Source organism: Polistes dominula, unplaced genomic scaffold (assembly GCF_049000335.1).
Source record: "Polistes dominula isolate Pdom_NZ unplaced genomic scaffold, Pdom_raw_medaka contig_26, whole genome shotgun sequence".
NCBI classification, from domain to species: domain Eukaryota; kingdom Metazoa; phylum Arthropoda; class Insecta; order Hymenoptera; family Vespidae; genus Polistes; species Polistes dominula.
This window is the reverse complement of record NW_028300939.1, coordinates 258536-275739: the sequence shown is the minus strand read 5'-3', so window position 1 is coordinate 275739 and position 17204 is coordinate 258536. Positions and strand designations below refer to the sequence as shown.

Genomic DNA, 17204 nt, shown 5'->3' with positions numbered 1-17204 from the left:
TGTTTTGCAACTACGATCTTGAATGAATCAAATACAAACATCTGGTGGTGTATAGACAAATATATACCTATATATATTAAATTTTCTTCAATTTCAACGACGTAATAAAGACGTAACGAACGAACCGTGAAATGTAAGCGTGATGTTTTGACATATTACATAGTAATACAATAGAGATTTTCTTGTAAAACAATATTGTTTATTGCCAAATTTGATTTGCAAAGTGAATCTGTATTCTGGTGGATTAGCCCGTTGGGCTCTTTCAGCCCAAGAGACCGGAGAAATGTCGATTCGGGCGGCAACTCACCGTCTTATACAAAATGGTCGGGTATTACTACGTGCCCTTAAAAACAAAGAAAATTTCTATTCTAACGAATGTTCAAAGAATTATCTCAACAAGATACACGTTGTGCAAGTAGGTAAGTAGTCACTATGCATGTATTTTTTTCTTTCCTTTTAAATAAGTATACTATCAAGGTCATTAGAATTTGAATGAGAATTTTAAATTTTCAACAGTTATATATTTTTTATATATTTATGATCATATAGTTCTATTAATACTGTATTACAAGTATGCAATATATTACTCACACGTTAAATAATAATTTCCACAAATTATTTGTTGTATTAGAAATGGAAAATAGTACATAAACAATATTCAATTCTTATACGTATTATTCTTTTCTAGAATGTAATTTATTTAGAATGAATGAGACCAGTATACTTATGAACACCTTGCTAATAATATTAGTAATAGATTAATCTTATTGTTTTTTAATGAATTTAGGCAAATCCCTGGGTCCTCAGTCCCAAGGGAACATCAATAATGTCTCCGTAACAAATCATCATTTTGGATTTTTGGGATCTCATGCAAGACGTTTATTTGTTGATAATATCTTAAAAAGAGTCACAAGCAGGCTTGCTGCTGATTTACGTAAACGTGCAGCTAGACGTCTTGTGTTTGGTGATTCTGCTCCATTTTTTGCGCTCGTTGGTACATCTTTAGCATCAGGAAGCGGAATATTGACTAAAGATGATGAATTGGAAGGAGTTTGCTGGGAAATTCGTGTATGATACATTTTATAGATTCAATTCAATTTCTATTTCTATAGAAGTTTTAGAGATATTTTCTATTATTTTGTAGGAAGCAATATCAAAATTGCAATGGAACATGCCACAAAATGATAAAAATTATGATGCTGTGAGAATCAATGAAACTGGTATCAGCTTAAAAGATTTGAAAATCGGTCCTATTATTGATAAAGGTTGTTCTGCAGTCGTCTATTCGGCAAGATTTCAAGAAACTACACATGTTGTACCTACAATATCAAAACTAGAAAATAGTCATGACAAAAATGAAGAAGAATATTCATTTCCTTTGGCATTAAAAATGATGTTCAACTATGATGCAGAATCCAATGCGACAACAATACTTAGAGCTATGTATCGTGAAACTATTCCTGCCTGGAATCGTTATAACAACGAAGAATTAGCAGAATGGGAACATAGGATGGCTGATAATATGTCTTTATTGCCTCCCCATCCTAATATTGTTGTAATGTATTATGTATTTGCTGATAGAGTTCCAGCATTACCCGGATGGAATGTAATGTATCCTGATGCTCTACCAGCACGTATTAATCCTTATGGATCTGGCAGAAATATGAGTCTTTTTTTATTGATGAAAAGGTTTGTATTTACTTCTGAAATTAAATTAAATATTAATATACTGCAATTTTTGAACAATCATTACGGACTATCCGATCCATTTTAGGTATAACACTACTTTGAAAAAATATTTATCCACTTACAACGTGAGTTTACGCGAATCAATATTATTACTGGCTCAGCTATTGGAAGGAATTGCTCATATAAATGCTCACGGAATTGCACACAGGTACACTGCTATTCCTTTTGCAACTTTGCAATAACAATTTGATGTTTCTTTACATTACATTGGATATACAAAGTATAAGATTGAATCATTTCATTAATCATTATTTCTTACGATAAAACGATAAGATTGAAGTTTATCTATTATTTCTTTTCTATAATAACAGGGACCTGAAAAGTGATAATATACTACTTGATTTATCAGAGGAAACAGATAATTGCCCTTCTTTGGTACTCACCGATTTTGGCTGTTGTTTAGCCGACAAAAATTATGGCTTATACATGCCTTATAATACAGAAAACGTTGACAAAGGTGGTAACATAGCATTAATGGCACCAGAAGTTATATCAGCAAAACCGGGGCCTTTCACAAGTATAAATTACACTAAAGCAGATCTTTGGACTGCAGGCACTATAGCTTATGAAATGTTTGGTGAAAAGAATCCATTCCTTGAAAGTTCTGATAAACACGCTTTACTTAAAAATTATAATTATGAAGAACAGCATCTTCCTTCATTTTCAAATGATGTTCCAAATATTATTGTTGCTTTAATAAATAATATGCTTTCCAAAAATTTGTCCAAGGTTTGTGAGATACTAAAATTGTTTTTAAACAAATTATATTTAAAGAAAAATATAATAGCATAATATATTATTTTATAATTAATTTATGATTATAGAGACATACCGTAGAAATGGCAGCAACAATAATGCAATTGTATTTATGGGCACCTAGTTCATGGTTCAGAAACGAAAGCAAAGTACCTTCTAGTAATGAAGTATGTTCTTTTATCTTTTTTATTTATATATAAAATTTGATATCTTATTGATATGATTTTTGTTTTTTTATAGATCATGGAATGGCTATTATGTTTGACAACCAAAGTTCTATGCGAAGGTCACAATGGCTCACCATTATTGAGAAGAACTTTAAATGATAAAAATGATAAAAATGAACAAAGTTCCTATCGTCAATTGTTATCAACACGTTCATGTGGAAGACGCACAATGCCAGAATATCAATTGATTGCAAGTTTTCTTGGTAGAGTTACTCTTTCAAATGTTAGAAATGCTTTACGATGGATACAAAAAAATATCTAATAGTTGTATTTTTATTTTTTGGTAAAAAAGTAATATAAAGTAATGATATTGCTTAATTAATTACTTCTGGTACTTATAAATTACAAATATATTAAAAAGAAGCACTGTTTTATTTATACGATAGATATAAGACTTCTAAGTAAAATGATTATAAGTTATTTACATTAAATAATTAAACATTGCACACATTAAATTAACATTACTTATGTTATTTTTTAATAAAAATACACATTATGCATTAATATGCATAAACATATTTAAGTATGTTAAAAAAATATCTTTGTAATATTTCATTGGACAGGTTTATATGCATTTGTTACTTATTTCAAATTAAAATGAATTAAAAAAGGATTAAATTAAAAGTTATATTCCTTGTTATATGAATTATTGAATTTTTGAAGTATGTATATATTGGCATCAATCTTGTAAAATAATGTAAAAAGAAAAGTGAAAAATAAAGCTTGTTAATATTACAAGTGAAGATATATATTTTTTGATTTTATTTTATTCTATATAAATGACGTTCATTTCAATTTAGGAATCTTCTATTTAAAGTTTTGCCAATGTCAATTTTGTCTAATTAATATAATCATTTACGAAAGATTATCATTTTGAAAGTTACTGATTATAATACTTTATTTCTATAATATAATCTGCAAAATAAAATATAATATACATATAAGCTTCATTAGGTTTACTTTATATTATTTGTAATGTAAAGAAACATAAAACATTTGCAATACGAACAACCCATGAGTATGACCTAGTTATTCACAATGTCAATATTTTATCCAACATTACGTTTTATCTTGAAATATAAAAGTAGCATCTAACATCCGTTGTATTACATGAAATTCAGAGTGAGTGTCAGGTAAATATCTCGATACTTTGTGAATTAATTCTATGGTATCATTGTTGGAACAGTTAGTTAGAATTAATTCTGACATATTCTATAAAAAAAAAAACAAAGCATTGCATATAAATTATATTAACAATACTCTCTCTCTCTCTCTCTCTCTCTCTCTCTCTCTCTCTCTCTCTCTCTTTCTAACTATTTATTATATATATATATATATGTAATAATATGAACTTACTAAACTTTCAAGATATTTATGAAGTGTTGTACTTATTCGTGAAACTTCTTCTAATAAATCTGGTGATTTTGAAAGATATGCCATCATTCTTCTTCCAGCTATAGGCAATAAATCTGACGCTAATTTATCAGTATCATTCACAGCTCCAACAACCTAATTAAATATTACAAATGGTAGTCTGATATATTATAATAAAATGTTATTATAAAGTTAGAAGAAAAAAAATAATGATATTATTCTTATTAAAAACCTCTTCTGCTAATCGATCAAATCCATTGATATAAAGTTGACAAGCTTGATGAATTCTTAATTCATCACTATTTAATTTCCACATAGAACCCAGTGTTTGACACCTGCTCATCCAAAGTACAGCTTGTGTAGAACTTAATGTTTTACCATCTACAGTTTCTTGATGAATGAAATCCATGGAAGCTGTAATTACATGACGTAAAAATTCTAAACGTAAGCTATCTTTTCTATCATCGTGATTCCAAGTAAACATTATTTTATCTGATATATCTTGAAAAAAGTATGGATGAGTCTGAAAAATAATAAACACGATTATCTATTTGTTGATAATTATTAATTATGTTAACAATAAAATTTGTATATATGTATATTATTCTTACCACTGATTCAAATAAATTATTTAGAGGCTTTGATATCTTCAGGTTGAAATTTGCCATCATATATAAAACATTAGCTATCTGCAAATGTAGGATAATTAATTCATACCATGCAGGTGTTTGTAATAGAGCTGAAAATGCAAATGGTTGTGGTCCAGATTGACCTTCCCATAATTCTTCTGATTTAAGTAACACGGTATTTGTTTGCAGCAATTCAGCCTACAAAATATACATTATTTAATAAGAAAAATTTACATTTGTAAATAGTTATAGATAAATCATTATCTTACATCGCTGAATATATCAAAAAATGTAACACAATATTCCAAAAATGTAATTAATTGTTTGTCAGAAAGTCCAGTTTCTTGTAAAGATAATCTTTCCTTTGGCAGTTTACCTAGTTTATTCATGATTTTTCCAGCTGCTTCCATCCTTTTTTTTATATATAATGTCCATAAGAGACAACAGACACCTTTTGTTATAATATTTATTATTTTAACATTCATAAAATGATTATAATCATTGTTCTATATATACGTGCATAAAATTTAAAATACAATTTTTACCATGTTGCATGTGTTTCATAGGTATGTGACGCAAAACAGTTAAAGCTGCATCAAGATTTTCTAATTTCGAGACATTTTTATTCCAAGCCATAGCAAATTCCCAACATAAATTTGCAAGAAGTACGCTGCTTGTTAAACTATATGGAAAGTGATGTTTCAACAAAGACAATTTTTCTAGAAACAATAAAAATGTCACTTGAAGATTAAATTATAACATCAAATCTTACTGTTTGCAAATTATATCTTGCCTAGCACCCACGCTTGTGCTGTTGCATTTGTATTTGACTCCGTTTGATTTTCTACAGGTGAAGAAGATAATACTATTGCATCCTCTTGTAAATTAACAGTAGATATTTCTTTTTCAGGTACTACATTCTCCTCCAAATTAGATTGTTCAAATTCGATGTCAGTCAAATCTACCAATTGTGCAGGATGTACGCCTGTTGAACTTAACCATTTTGCAACAATTTCAGAAACAGAACCTAAAATCATACATCAACTTATATTACTCTATAATAATATACATTATATCAACAAAATTATAGAATATTATTATAACCTTTTCCATTAGATAAAATCATTCCCAAAGAAATATTTTGCAATTCAAAAGGTAATTTAAAAAAGTCATTTGGAGGATCTCCCAAAAGTCGTTGCCTAAAATATTTGATCATAGTAATAAATACTTTCATATATATATATATATATATATATATAATACTTATTTATTATATTTAGATTTTATATAGAATTTTTGTTATTTTTACCTTACAACTGCATTTAAAACCATAACATCTTCAAGATTTCCTATTAGTAAAGAGAATTGACATGTATCCTTACTTATATTTTCCCATTCATTTATAGAACTATATACTTCTTCATGTGCTACAAGATTAGATTTTTCACTACTTTTGTCTACTTTTAATTGTGGATCATTATCATCATCAGTATCATTCTTATTATTATCATCATCATCACAAGTTTCTTCTGTAGTATTATATGTTTTGTCTTTATATTTTTCTAATGTTACAGCAACTGCTCTACATGCTAATGCTGCTGTATATGCATGTAAAGGATTTAAAGATTCAGTTAAAACGGTACGTACATCTTTCCACCATAAAGAACTCTCATTATAATCTACACATATTTCTTCTATACCTATTGAAAGAAAAAAATAACATTTATAAATAAATTTATTTATATACATTTTTTTGTTTTTGTTTTTCATGTAATATCTTGATACTTACTATTTAAAGAACATATAGCATGCAATAACTGTGTGAATTGTGTCAATGTTAATTCTAAATTTCTATCATCCTCTTTGTACATCCAATAAATTAATGCAAGTTGCATAAAAACATTTGGCTGAATATTACTATTTGCAGCTGCAGTTTTCCATGTCTCAATAGTTTCATGGGAAGTCATACACTTTTCAAAAATCAATACAGCTGTAACATACATAGTTTTTTCTAATGAAACATGAAACAAAATAATTTATATGTGAATCATGCCATTTATATAAATTCATATAATATATATATATATATATATATATATATATATATATATATATATATATATATATATATATAGAGAGAGAGAGAGAGAGAAAATGAATTAACATCAATACTTACCAATTTGGTATTTTTTTTCTAATGTAATATCTTTTTGTAAAACTGCCAAATTTGATACACCAAAATCAAAACATGTTAAAAAATTAAAAAACTGTCTTTCATTATCATTAAATTTTACTTTACTTTCCGATTTAATATTGTCATTTCCTATATCATATATTGTTTTATGTAACGTTAATATTCTATCAACTTCGTGTTCAGAAATTAACAATGTTAAAGCTAACATTTCAGTATTTGATTTTTCATTATCAGTTGAATCAATTGATTTTACTGTATTTTCTAAATTACAACTATTAATGAATATATAAAATGCTATTATTTTTTGTAATTGCACAATTAATTTATGTAGAACTTTTGCTACCGAATCCATCATATTTGGATCTATAAAAGATTAATTTGTATAATTATCAATTAAATTCTTTTTTATATTTTAGATATATAATTTTAGTAATAAAATATTTTTTATAAAATGTGTGTGTGCTTTTAACATACCAGATTCATCGAACATTTTATCAATAGAATTAACAGCAATTAGTAATGCATCAGGTAAGATATCCTTAGTATTCATTAATAATTCCAATGTTTGCAATTTAACTTCATTTGTTTTCATAGCTAAGCATGCATTACGAACTTCTGTAATTAATTTCTCCTTATCAAAATCTTCCTCTCTTAGAAAATTTTTCAATTTACGAAGAAGATATATATCGCATGCTTTTTTAGCATTTTTACTACTCAGAGCAAAGTGAAACGGAACAATTATTTCTTTTAATCCTCCAAGGGGATCCATAAATACACAAGCATGTTGTGCATCATTTTTGGTTAAGTTTGCAGTTTCATTCATACCTAGCAGGCCATAATTGATATACAGCAGTCTAGAGAATTATTATTATAAATATAATTATATATTGGTATGAATAATTTGAAAAGCAATAATCAATGTAATCAAAAGTAAACTTAGCTAAGACATACCGTCCATTTTTACTGGCAGTGAAGGTTGTAATTTTGGGACCCTGTTGAATTCCCCATATATCTATTACACCCTTCTTTGGAGCATAAATAACTAAAAACAATGTGTTGCGATTGTTTGATGTACGTGCATTTCTATTAGAACTTTTATGTATTCCAGAGTGTTTGATTTCTTCAACTTCAATCCATCCACATTGTGCATCACGATATCCTTTCCACATTCTTACTGCAACACCTCTTTTATTATCTACTAATGTTACTCTACCCATTGCATCTGTTACAGCTGATAACATCTTATTTGGACTACAAACAATCGAGTCACCCTCTCTCATCAGGTCACTTATGCTGTACCTACAGCTCAATGTTTCAGTAGACTCTTGACCATTATTTTTAGAAATGTCAAGTGATGCAGAAGTTTTTGAATTACTTCTAAACCAACTGTTCACAACATATATTGCTGTTTTTATTATTTATTATCATATAATATTATATAAATGAACAAGTACTTACGGAACAGCTGTTCCAATAGCGTTTACCAATTTACTGGCCATTGCAGCAGCAACATCGGATAAAACAGGAGCATTACCTCCTTCTAATGCATAATGAAAACCAATGAATGGTCTTTTACCAGTAGCCATAACAAGATTGTGTTGTGGAGCACTAGATCTATATAATGCATTGTAACCACCACATAAGGAAGCAGTCATTAAATGATTAAAACTGTTTACAGATGTTGTACCAATAATTTCAGCATCATTTGTGATATCTTGATTTCTAAATTCCCATTTCTTGTACGACAAGGTAGTAGCTGGAGATACATCGTTACATTTAGCTTGTACTGCAATTGAAATAATATTAATAAGGAAAATGTAAAAAATATAATATACACAATACAACAATACGATAATATATACATATACCTCTAGCTAAATGATTTCTGCATGCACGTAAAGTTGTAAATAATGGAAATCCTTGCAGTATACATATAATACTTCTATAAATTATATACAATTCTTCTAATGGTTGTTTATTCATTGAGTGTCTATGAAAAGAAGATGACTGGCATTTTATTCCAAGAATCGGCTCGTTATGAAGCTGCTGTTCTAATAATAATGCACCTGTCTTCAGTGATAAAACAAACATTTTAATGTTATCATTTTAACAAGGAGAACATTATTAACTTACTTACTTCTGTATAAAATCTCAAAATGCCATTATTAAATCCTACAGCGATGCATGTCCAATCAGGACTGGTACCTGCACTAATTTTACCCAGTGAAATCAGAGGTAAACATATTATCGAAGTAATCCATTCGCTGTAAAAATCATTTAATAAATACTTTCATTATCTTTATAAATATCAATCAAATACATGAGATCTGTTCTTTTTCATATTAAATACTTACTTTTGATTTTCTGTAACTATTCCATTCCATACGATATGAAATTTATTTTTTGATTCACTTGGCTCCTGCGAATCCCATTTCGCTAAAAGAATATGATTCATCGAATGAATACTCATGAATATTCATTATCTTATATTCCATCATTATTATACTTACAAATCAGTATGATCATTTTAGTATTTTGTGCCAGTGCAAGAACATCACCGGCAGATGAAAGTGAAATGAAACAATCTTGTAAAGGTAATTCATGACTTGCAACAGGTTCAGCTAAAGAATACAAGATATTTATTCAATTTCAAATAGAAGTATTCTCTATTGTCTTTATTTTGATAAGACAAAAGAATAATAAAATAACTCACATCTAGTAACAGCATCTCCAGAAAGTATTTCCCTGACTTTGTTCAAATCTTTCAAATTGCCAATTGTTTTTATTTGACAGGACATTGGTATAAAATATTATTTATACCTACTGTCACGATATGTTCAAAGTTAGACACTTTTGTATAGAGATAAAATAAATGGAATGTACAAAAACACAATATTATAGATATACGTTGTAAGGTAAAGTAATATATATAGAAAATATTTTAATTATTTTCTTATAATACATAGGTGCGCTAAAATCGCTATGTTTTATTGTTAGTTTACAATTTTACAATTTTACACTTTGTACAATTGCAATGATACGATACTTAAAAAATCTATTGTTGATAATGCTTTATCATTAACACATTCTTCTTAATTGTGTAGTAATTCAATGAAGTACAAAATAAGTGAATATAAAAAAATCTAAGTATGACGTTTTGTCAAGAAAGAATTTGACAGATTGTTTGAATTAATACTCTTCCATAACACTAGATGGCGATAACTTTCTTCTTTAGTTTATTTTGTAATATTTAATTAATAATTGCATATAGATATTTATTTTTAAATGATAGTAATTAATGATATATATATATGTATATATATTTAATTTGAATTATTATTAATTCAAATTAATTTGGACAAATTATCGAATTATAGAATAGTATTTCATGTGAACATTTACAGAGGGCACTTGTGCTTCATTTTCTTATTTTCTTGTTAGATGTCTTATCTACTACAAATGATTAATTCATGGAACATATGGAACTCAATAAAGAAACAATTAAAAAACAATATAAAAGTATTTCCCGCCAAGATGTTATAAGTTTGTTGGATGTCCATTTATCGTTTATTTTTTACGATTTTCTTCATTTCTATGTTATATTCAAAGAATGTGATATTGTTTTTTTATATAATAATTGTTTGTTGAAAATTAAATATTGACAAAGTAAATAATGAGCGAGGCTCAAGGTAAATCATATTAAACATATAAATATCTATAAATAAAATTGTTTCTATATTAAGATTAAAATGAATTAAAAACAATGGCAATGATATATATGTATATATATATATATATATTTGTTTTAATTATTTTCTTTGTTATAATTAGAATCCCCTTCTGGTAGAGCTAGAAGGGAAAAACCTGGAAAAAGTGCATGTCTCTTAGCATTACAAAAGTTGAAGCAATTGAAAGGAAGTAAGAACAAATATGAAATTGATGAATTGGAAAATGTTTATGAAGAAGTCGATGAACAGGAATATACTAAGACTGTTCTTAAACGCCAAAATGATGATTGGATTGTTGATGATGGTAATTAGTCTTGTAGTATATGATTTTAGTACGTAGAGAACATGATATTATTATATTTCAATTTATAGGTGGAAGTGGTTACATAGAAGATGGTAGAGAAGTCTTCGATGATGATTTAGATGATAGCAGTATTCAGACTGCAATGAAACATAGTGTTTCAGGACCCAGAAAGAAGAAAAAGAATGTTACTAAAAGCAAAAGGAGTATTCAAGATATGCTTATGCAAATGCCTTCTAATCAAAAAAGTAAAAATACTTTTGTTGATGATGATATTTTAGGAGATTTAATGAGCGAACTTAAAAAAGAAGATTGCAAAAAAGTACCTGATATGAAAATTAATACAAATAAATTTTGCAAAACATATCATTTAAATAAAAAGTAAGTAATTAAAGTTTAGTCAAATTTATTTTAACATACAATGTGTGTGTGTGTGTATTTGATGGGATTTTATGTTGATATTATTAGTAGCAATCAAGATGCAGAGAAAAAGAAAAAAGTAACAACAGGTGACAACAACGATATGCTTTTAACCATTGACACTCCTAGTAGCGATGATGAACCACTTTTTGATACATTAAACAAAAACGATTGTAAAAACAAATCACCAAGTATTAAGACACCATCAAATAATGGTGGTGTATGTGTTCAAAGTACAAGTCAAGAAATTACTAACGATGTCAGCGATGAATCTCAGCCTGTAAGCATAGAAAAAACTACTAATACGAATGAAGTATCGGGCACTCAAATAATTGAAGATGGAAGTTTAGATATTAGTGCATATGTCGGAGATGTGAGTTTTTATTTTATTTAATATTTTGTATAAACAAATGCATCAAAATACTTATGTTATTATTTTTGTGAATTAGTTGTCTGAAATAGATTTTGAAAATTCAAGTTTAAACGAAAGTGAACATTTGAAAGAATCAGTGCCAACGACTTCAAAAGCTGAGAATCATACTAAGATTAAATCTCCAACACTCTGCAAAGATGCTGATATATTGGAGGAAAATCAGGAAATTTTTAATGAAATATGGAACGATGATTTTGGAATGCAAACAACAAATGTTGAAGTTACTGCAGAGAATTCAGATGTGTCTATACCATTTATTAAAAATTCAGCTGGGGAAGAAATATTTCGTTTTTATTGGTGGGATGCATATGAAGATTTTTATAAACAGCCAGGCACCGTATACTTATTTGGAAAAGTTTATATTCCATCTACCAAAACATATTGTTCTTGCTGTCTTACAGTGAAAAATATTCCAAGAAGGATTTATCTTTTACCTCGAGAATACGTAAGTAAATGTTTTCTTGCATACCTTTAAAAATAGTCAAATGAAGACATTTTTAATAATAAATCACAATTATGAAAGAATCATTTTCTAAATTTCAGATAAAAAATTCTTCCGATTCTGAACAAAAACAAACTACCATGCATGATGTGTATCAAGAGTTCAATGAATTTGCTAATAAAGTAGGAATTAAAGAATTCAAATCTAGTCAAGTTTCAAAGTATTATGCTTTTGAGCAAGAAGATGTACCGAAATTTTCAGACTACTTAGAAGTTAGATATTCTACATATTATCCACTTATTGACTCAGGATATTCAGGGCCTGCTATAGAAAAAGTTTTTGGAACAACAGTTAGAAGTTTAGAGCTTCTACTTATAGAAAGAAATATCAAAGGTCCTTGCTGGTTGGATATCAAATGTGCAATTCCTACAGGAGTAAAATCAAGTTGGTGTAAATTGAATGTATGTTTCTTCAATACAAGTTATTAATTCGTTTATTCGTTTATTCGTCTCGACGACATTTTTATTAATCCATTTAATATTACGAGTGTTTCTAATTAATAGGTTACATGCATGAAAATGGAAAATATTTCTGTTAGTTCAGAATCTCAAAACTTATCAATACCTCCAATGACAATAGCAACGTTAAACGTTCGTGTATCCACACATGCCAAATCGCAACAAAATGAAGTTGTAATGGTTGGAATTCTTCTTCGTCGTAAATATAATATTGACAAGGAACGGCCTAAACAACCAAATTTATTTGAACAAAGTTTTTGTGGTAAGTTTCCCCGTACTTAATATGTTATAAATATATTTCAATATAAAGAAATGTTTTAATTTGTTTAATATAGTTATAACTAAACCGCGAGATATTCTATGGCCAAGACAAGCCCAAGGAGTACTATCAAAAATAAAATATACCACAATAATAAAATGTGATAATGAACATGATCTACTCGAAGAAGTACTTAAAATAATAGAAAATGTAGATCCAGATTTATGCATTGGTTATGATTGTGGATTTCAATTGGATGTTTTGTTGCATAGAATTTTTAATCTTCGAGTATCAAACTGGAGTAGAATTGGAAAATTAAGACGTAGTACTCATCCTATTATTAAAGTGAGTGAGATTATTTGCATGAAAAGATTGGCATTAAAAAAGACAATTATAAAATATAAGCTTATCATCAAATAAATGTTCTTTTCTAGGGAAAAATTAATACGGGTCAAGCATTCGCTGGTCGTTCTCTTTGTGATATACAAATTTCAGCCAAAGAATTAAATTTAAAAGTCAGGAGTTATGATTTGCAATCTCTTTGCATAGCAGTAAGTGATTTATATATTGTGTTAGATTATTTATTAAATTAATATTATTTAATTAACTGATCAAGTCTTGTTTTATGGTTTTATGTTATTAGGTATTAAAACAAAATGAAAATGAATACAAAGAATTAAAACCTGGAGAATGTCCTTTGTTTTATACAACGGTAGAAAAACTGGAAAATCTCATAAAACGTACATTAATGGAAGCATCCTATATTTTGTCTATAACATTTGAACTTGATATATTACCACTTGCATTGCAAATTACGTCTATAGCTGGTATAAATATAATATATATATATAAACGTTGATTTTGTTCAATATCAATTATATATTTATATTTCATGATTTGTGTACAGGTAATATTTTATCAAGAACACTGTCAGCTGGCCGAGCAGAAAGAAATGAATATCTTTTATTACATGCTTTCCATTTAAAAAATTACATAACACCAGATAAATTGCAAGGAAAAATAAAAAAAGATACCACCGAGGGTGGTAAGTTGTGTGATAATAAAAAAGTTAATAAATCATTGGAGCATGCATATGTGCATATGCATTAATATATTTCTTTATACGTAGATAATCCTAGAAAGAAAAAAGCAGCTTATGCGGGTGGTTTAGTCTTAACTGCACAAAAAGGGTTTTATGATACGTTGATTTTATTAATGGATTTTAACTCTTTATACCCCAGTATAATACAAGAGTACAATTTATGTTTTACCACGGTACCAGGTGCAGCATACGCTGATTATGAGGTCAATATATAGGGCTTTTCAAATAGATATATTTTAATATGCAGCATATAGTTGTTTATATAATATGTGTGTTTGTAGGATTTAGAAATACCAGATTCGAGTTTAGAACCAGGCATCGTTCCTACAGAAATTCGTAAACTCGTGGAGAGTAGAGTTGAAATAAAAAAATTAATGAAAAGACCGAATATTTCTTCAGAGTTAAAAATGCAATATAATATACGACAAATGGCTTTGAAACTCACTGCAAATTCTATGTATGGATGTTTAGGTGCAACACATTGTAGATTTTATGCTAAAGGATTAGCTGCTCTAATAACATGTAAGTAATCAAAGTAAGTCCAAATAAAAGTAAGGTATTATTATCACTATTAAAAAGCATATAAGATTTTTCAACGTAAGATTTGTTGTTTGTAGCAAAGGGTAGAGAAATATTGCAAGATACAAAACGTATGGTGGAAAAATTAAATTATGATGTTATTTATGGCGATACTGATTCTATAATGATAAAAACTAATATTCTTGATTATGATGAAGTTTTTTCTATTGGAAAAAAGGTATAATATCAACTAATTTGATATTTTTCTAATGTGTATTTTGTAGTTTTTATTTCATTGTATATATTTATCTAACAGATAAAACAAGAGGTTAACAAGTTATATAAAAAAGTAGAATTAGATATTGACGGTGTATTTCGTTATTTATTACTTTTACAAAAGAAGAAATATGCTGCTGTTACTATGGTTAAATTACCAAATGGAAAAATACAACTAACTCAAGAACACAAAGGTTTGGATATTGTTAGAAGAGATTGGTGTCAGTTAGCCTGTGAAACTGGAAAGTATGTATATTAAATGCATATTTTCATTTGTTGTTTCAATCATTTATTACATGATAAATGTAGATATACATTTGTAGGAAAATTTTGAATCAACTATTTTCCGAGCAAACCAACGACACACGAGTAGAAGAAATTTTTACTATTTTACAAAATGTTTCCAAAAATGTTCGAGAAAATAAAGTGCCTTTATCTTCATTAATTGTTACTAAACAACTTTCCAAAAATCCTCATGAATATCCTGATAGAAAACAGGCTCATGTTTCGGTTGCATTGAGATTAAACAAGGATGGTGGTAGAATGTGGAAAGTTGGTGACACTATATCTTATATTATATGCGAGGTATTTATTCACATTATATATTATATATAACAATTATTTCGTTTATTTCATTTTAAATCTCTAGTTATATATATCTAATATAACAATATTATTTTATTTTAGGATGGAACAGATAAGTCGGCCACAGAAAGAGCTTATCATATTGATGAATTCAAAAAAAGGATAATTTAAAAATTGATATTAATTATTATTTGATGAATCAAATACTTCCAGTTGTATTAAGAATTTGTGAACCAATAGAAGGAATAGATGATGTATTATTAGCCAGGAATTTAGGTACTTATCAATTTTCCTCATCTATACAGTTTTGCAAATTATGTTATAACTTTTAAACTATATAATGTTTGAAATGATTTATCTTTATATAACATTTCGTTGTTATTATTATAAATAGGTTTAGAAAACGTTTATAAGTCGAAAGCAACAGTCAGCGAAGAAGACAACCTTAGAGCACCCATTTCAATAAATGAAGATAAATTTAAATACTGCCTACCTTTCAAGTTTAATTGTATAAATGATAAATGTGAAGCTGAAATCACAATAAATGGTGTTATATCTTCATTTGTGAGTAAAGAAAAATAATTTACTTACTGTAAAGAGACAATTAAGTTTTAGTATAATTATTAAACTATATGTTCACACAGGCTGAAGGTGATCGTCTATCATTAAGCAGGTGTTCTAATCCAGAATGTACAATGCCTCCATGGAAATATTATAAAGCCATACAAAACACTATACAACTTGCTTTGAGATCTTTTATAGATACTTATTATGAATGTTGGATAGAGTGTGAAAATCCTCTTTGTTCATACAGAACTAGAAAAATACCATTATCTTTTCAGGGAAAGTATCCTAAATGTCCTAAATGCACAGATGCTTTTATGCATAAAGTTGTAAGTATTATCATTTATTTTTCTTCAATATTTCATTTAAGACAATGATATAAATACTACAAATTATTTATTTGGTTTAGTACTCAGATATTCAACTGTACAATCAAATTTCTTACTATCATCATATTTTTGATATAAATCAACCTCAATACAAGTGTAAGTACAACTCACAACAAACAATTCATTTCATTTCATTTTTCTAATTAACAATGTATGTATTTAATTAATGTTTTTTTCTTTTTTTTCATTTTTAGCTATACTAAACAGTTATTCTCGAGAAATAATATCAGCATATGATACTTTAAGAGAGACGGTTGATAAATTCTTATATGCCAGTGCATATTCAGTTATAGATTTAAGTGCAATATTTTCAAGGCAGACTTTAAACAATTGTCAATTATCCGATAAATTTATTGAAACAGATGAAAACATTTTCGAGGAAGCATATAATTTGAACAATTCAATGACGGATGAATCAGGTGATGAGCTTACATTCAATTTAAGTAACAAAACACTTTCAACGAACACTTAAAACAAATTTAATTGATGCATTTTTTATTATGTATAAATATATTATATTTTTTATACTTCGATAATATCTTTTAATAAAATATTAGCGTTGAAAATAATATTTTATTATATATAAATACTTGTTATTTATTAGAAAGAAAAATTATTAAAATTTATATCCATTTCAACTAATGAATAAATGTTTACAGCATTTTCTTGAAATTCTCTCCTACAGCTAGTACTGTCCTCAATAAAACTGTATCCATGAAATGGAAAGTATAGTAGTGAA

General features: G+C 27.6%; 3 protein-coding genes across 5 annotated transcripts; 2 read left to right on the top strand and 1 right to left on the bottom strand.

Annotated features, from left to right (window-relative positions):
* The first annotated feature begins 103 nt into the window (after window positions 1-103).
* On the top strand, window positions 104-3470 carry Pink1 (PTEN-induced putative kinase 1). 2 transcript variants are annotated; one of them, XM_089171628.1, is made up of 7 exons: window positions 104-415; window positions 788-1068; window positions 1145-1689; window positions 1775-1897; window positions 2061-2478; window positions 2574-2672; window positions 2746-3470. In XM_089171628.1, the coding sequence occupies exons 1-7, from the start codon at window positions 376-378 to the stop codon at window positions 2992-2994; spliced, it is 1755 nt and encodes a 584-aa protein (XP_089027754.1). In that variant the 5' UTR covers window positions 104-375; the 3' UTR covers window positions 2995-3470. The 2 variants fall into 2 exon arrangements, with proteins under 2 accessions (XP_089027754.1, XP_015189513.2); XM_015334027.2 differs by having other exon boundaries at window positions 106-419.
* A 133-nt stretch (window positions 3471-3603) lies between these two features.
* Window positions 3604-10078, bottom strand: Rab3-GAP (Rab3 GTPase activating protein). 2 transcript variants are annotated; one of them, XR_001476726.2, is made up of 20 exons: window positions 9643-10078; window positions 9440-9550; window positions 9284-9365; window positions 9067-9193; window positions 8798-8999; window positions 8388-8715; window positions 7881-8315; window positions 7404-7783; window positions 6912-7292; window positions 6525-6725; window positions 6045-6435; window positions 5840-5934; window positions 5529-5762; window positions 5281-5454; window positions 5005-5186; window positions 4718-4933; window positions 4339-4629; window positions 4089-4241; window positions 3742-3944; window positions 3604-3647 (listed from the first exon to the last, which is right to left on the bottom strand). XR_001476726.2 is itself a non-coding variant. In XM_015334025.2 (19 exons), exons 1-19 carry the CDS (start codon window positions 9725-9727, stop codon window positions 3792-3794), a joined length of 4221 nt encoding a protein of 1406 aa, XP_015189511.2. In that variant the 5' UTR covers window positions 9728-10077; the 3' UTR covers window positions 3604-3791. The 2 variants fall into 2 exon arrangements, 1 of the variants encoding a protein (XP_015189511.2); XM_015334025.2 differs by having other exon boundaries at window positions 3604-3944; window positions 9643-10077.
* A 318-nt stretch (window positions 10079-10396) lies between these two features.
* Window positions 10397-17115, top strand: LOC107073394 (DNA polymerase alpha catalytic subunit). Its single transcript, XM_089171627.1, is given in 22 exon segments — window positions 10397-10618; window positions 10761-10961; window positions 11030-11339; window positions 11430-11751; window positions 11828-12256; window positions 12355-12714; window positions 12817-13033; window positions 13107-13375; window positions 13465-13581; window positions 13674-13857; window positions 13938-14075; window positions 14160-14335; window positions 14414-14654; window positions 14750-14889; window positions 14968-15173; window positions 15251-15512; window positions 15615-15669; window positions 15672-15788; window positions 15907-16076; window positions 16157-16405; window positions 16486-16561; window positions 16660-17115. Coding segments are annotated over 22 exon segments (4533 nt in total). The 5' UTR covers window positions 10397-10602; the 3' UTR covers window positions 16938-17115.
* The last annotated feature ends 89 nt before the right edge of the window (window positions 17116-17204 follow it).

Coding starts and splice junctions, on each gene's coding strand:
- Pink1 (XM_015334027.2), top strand. CDS start 284: ATGTCGATTCGGGCGGCAACTCACCGTCTTATACAAAATGGTCGGGTA. Junction 2,479..2,573: donor TTTCCAAAAATTTGTCCAAG/GTTTGTGAGATA, acceptor TTATGATTATAG/AGACATACCGTAGAAATGGC. Junction 2,673..2,745: donor AAGTACCTTCTAGTAATGAA/GTATGTTCTTTT, acceptor GTTTTTTTATAG/ATCATGGAATGGCTATTATG.
- Rab3-GAP (XM_015334025.2), bottom strand. CDS start 9,727: ATGTCCTGTCAAATAAAAACAATTGGCAATTTGAAAGATTTGAACAAA. Junction 7,784..7,880: donor ACTGCCAGTAAAAATGGACG/GTATGTCTTAGC, acceptor ATAATTCTCTAG/ACTGCTGTATATCAATTATG. Junction 6,436..6,524: donor TGCTATATGTTCTTTAAATA/GTAAGTATCAAG, acceptor TTCTTTCAATAG/GTATAGAAGAAATATGTGTA.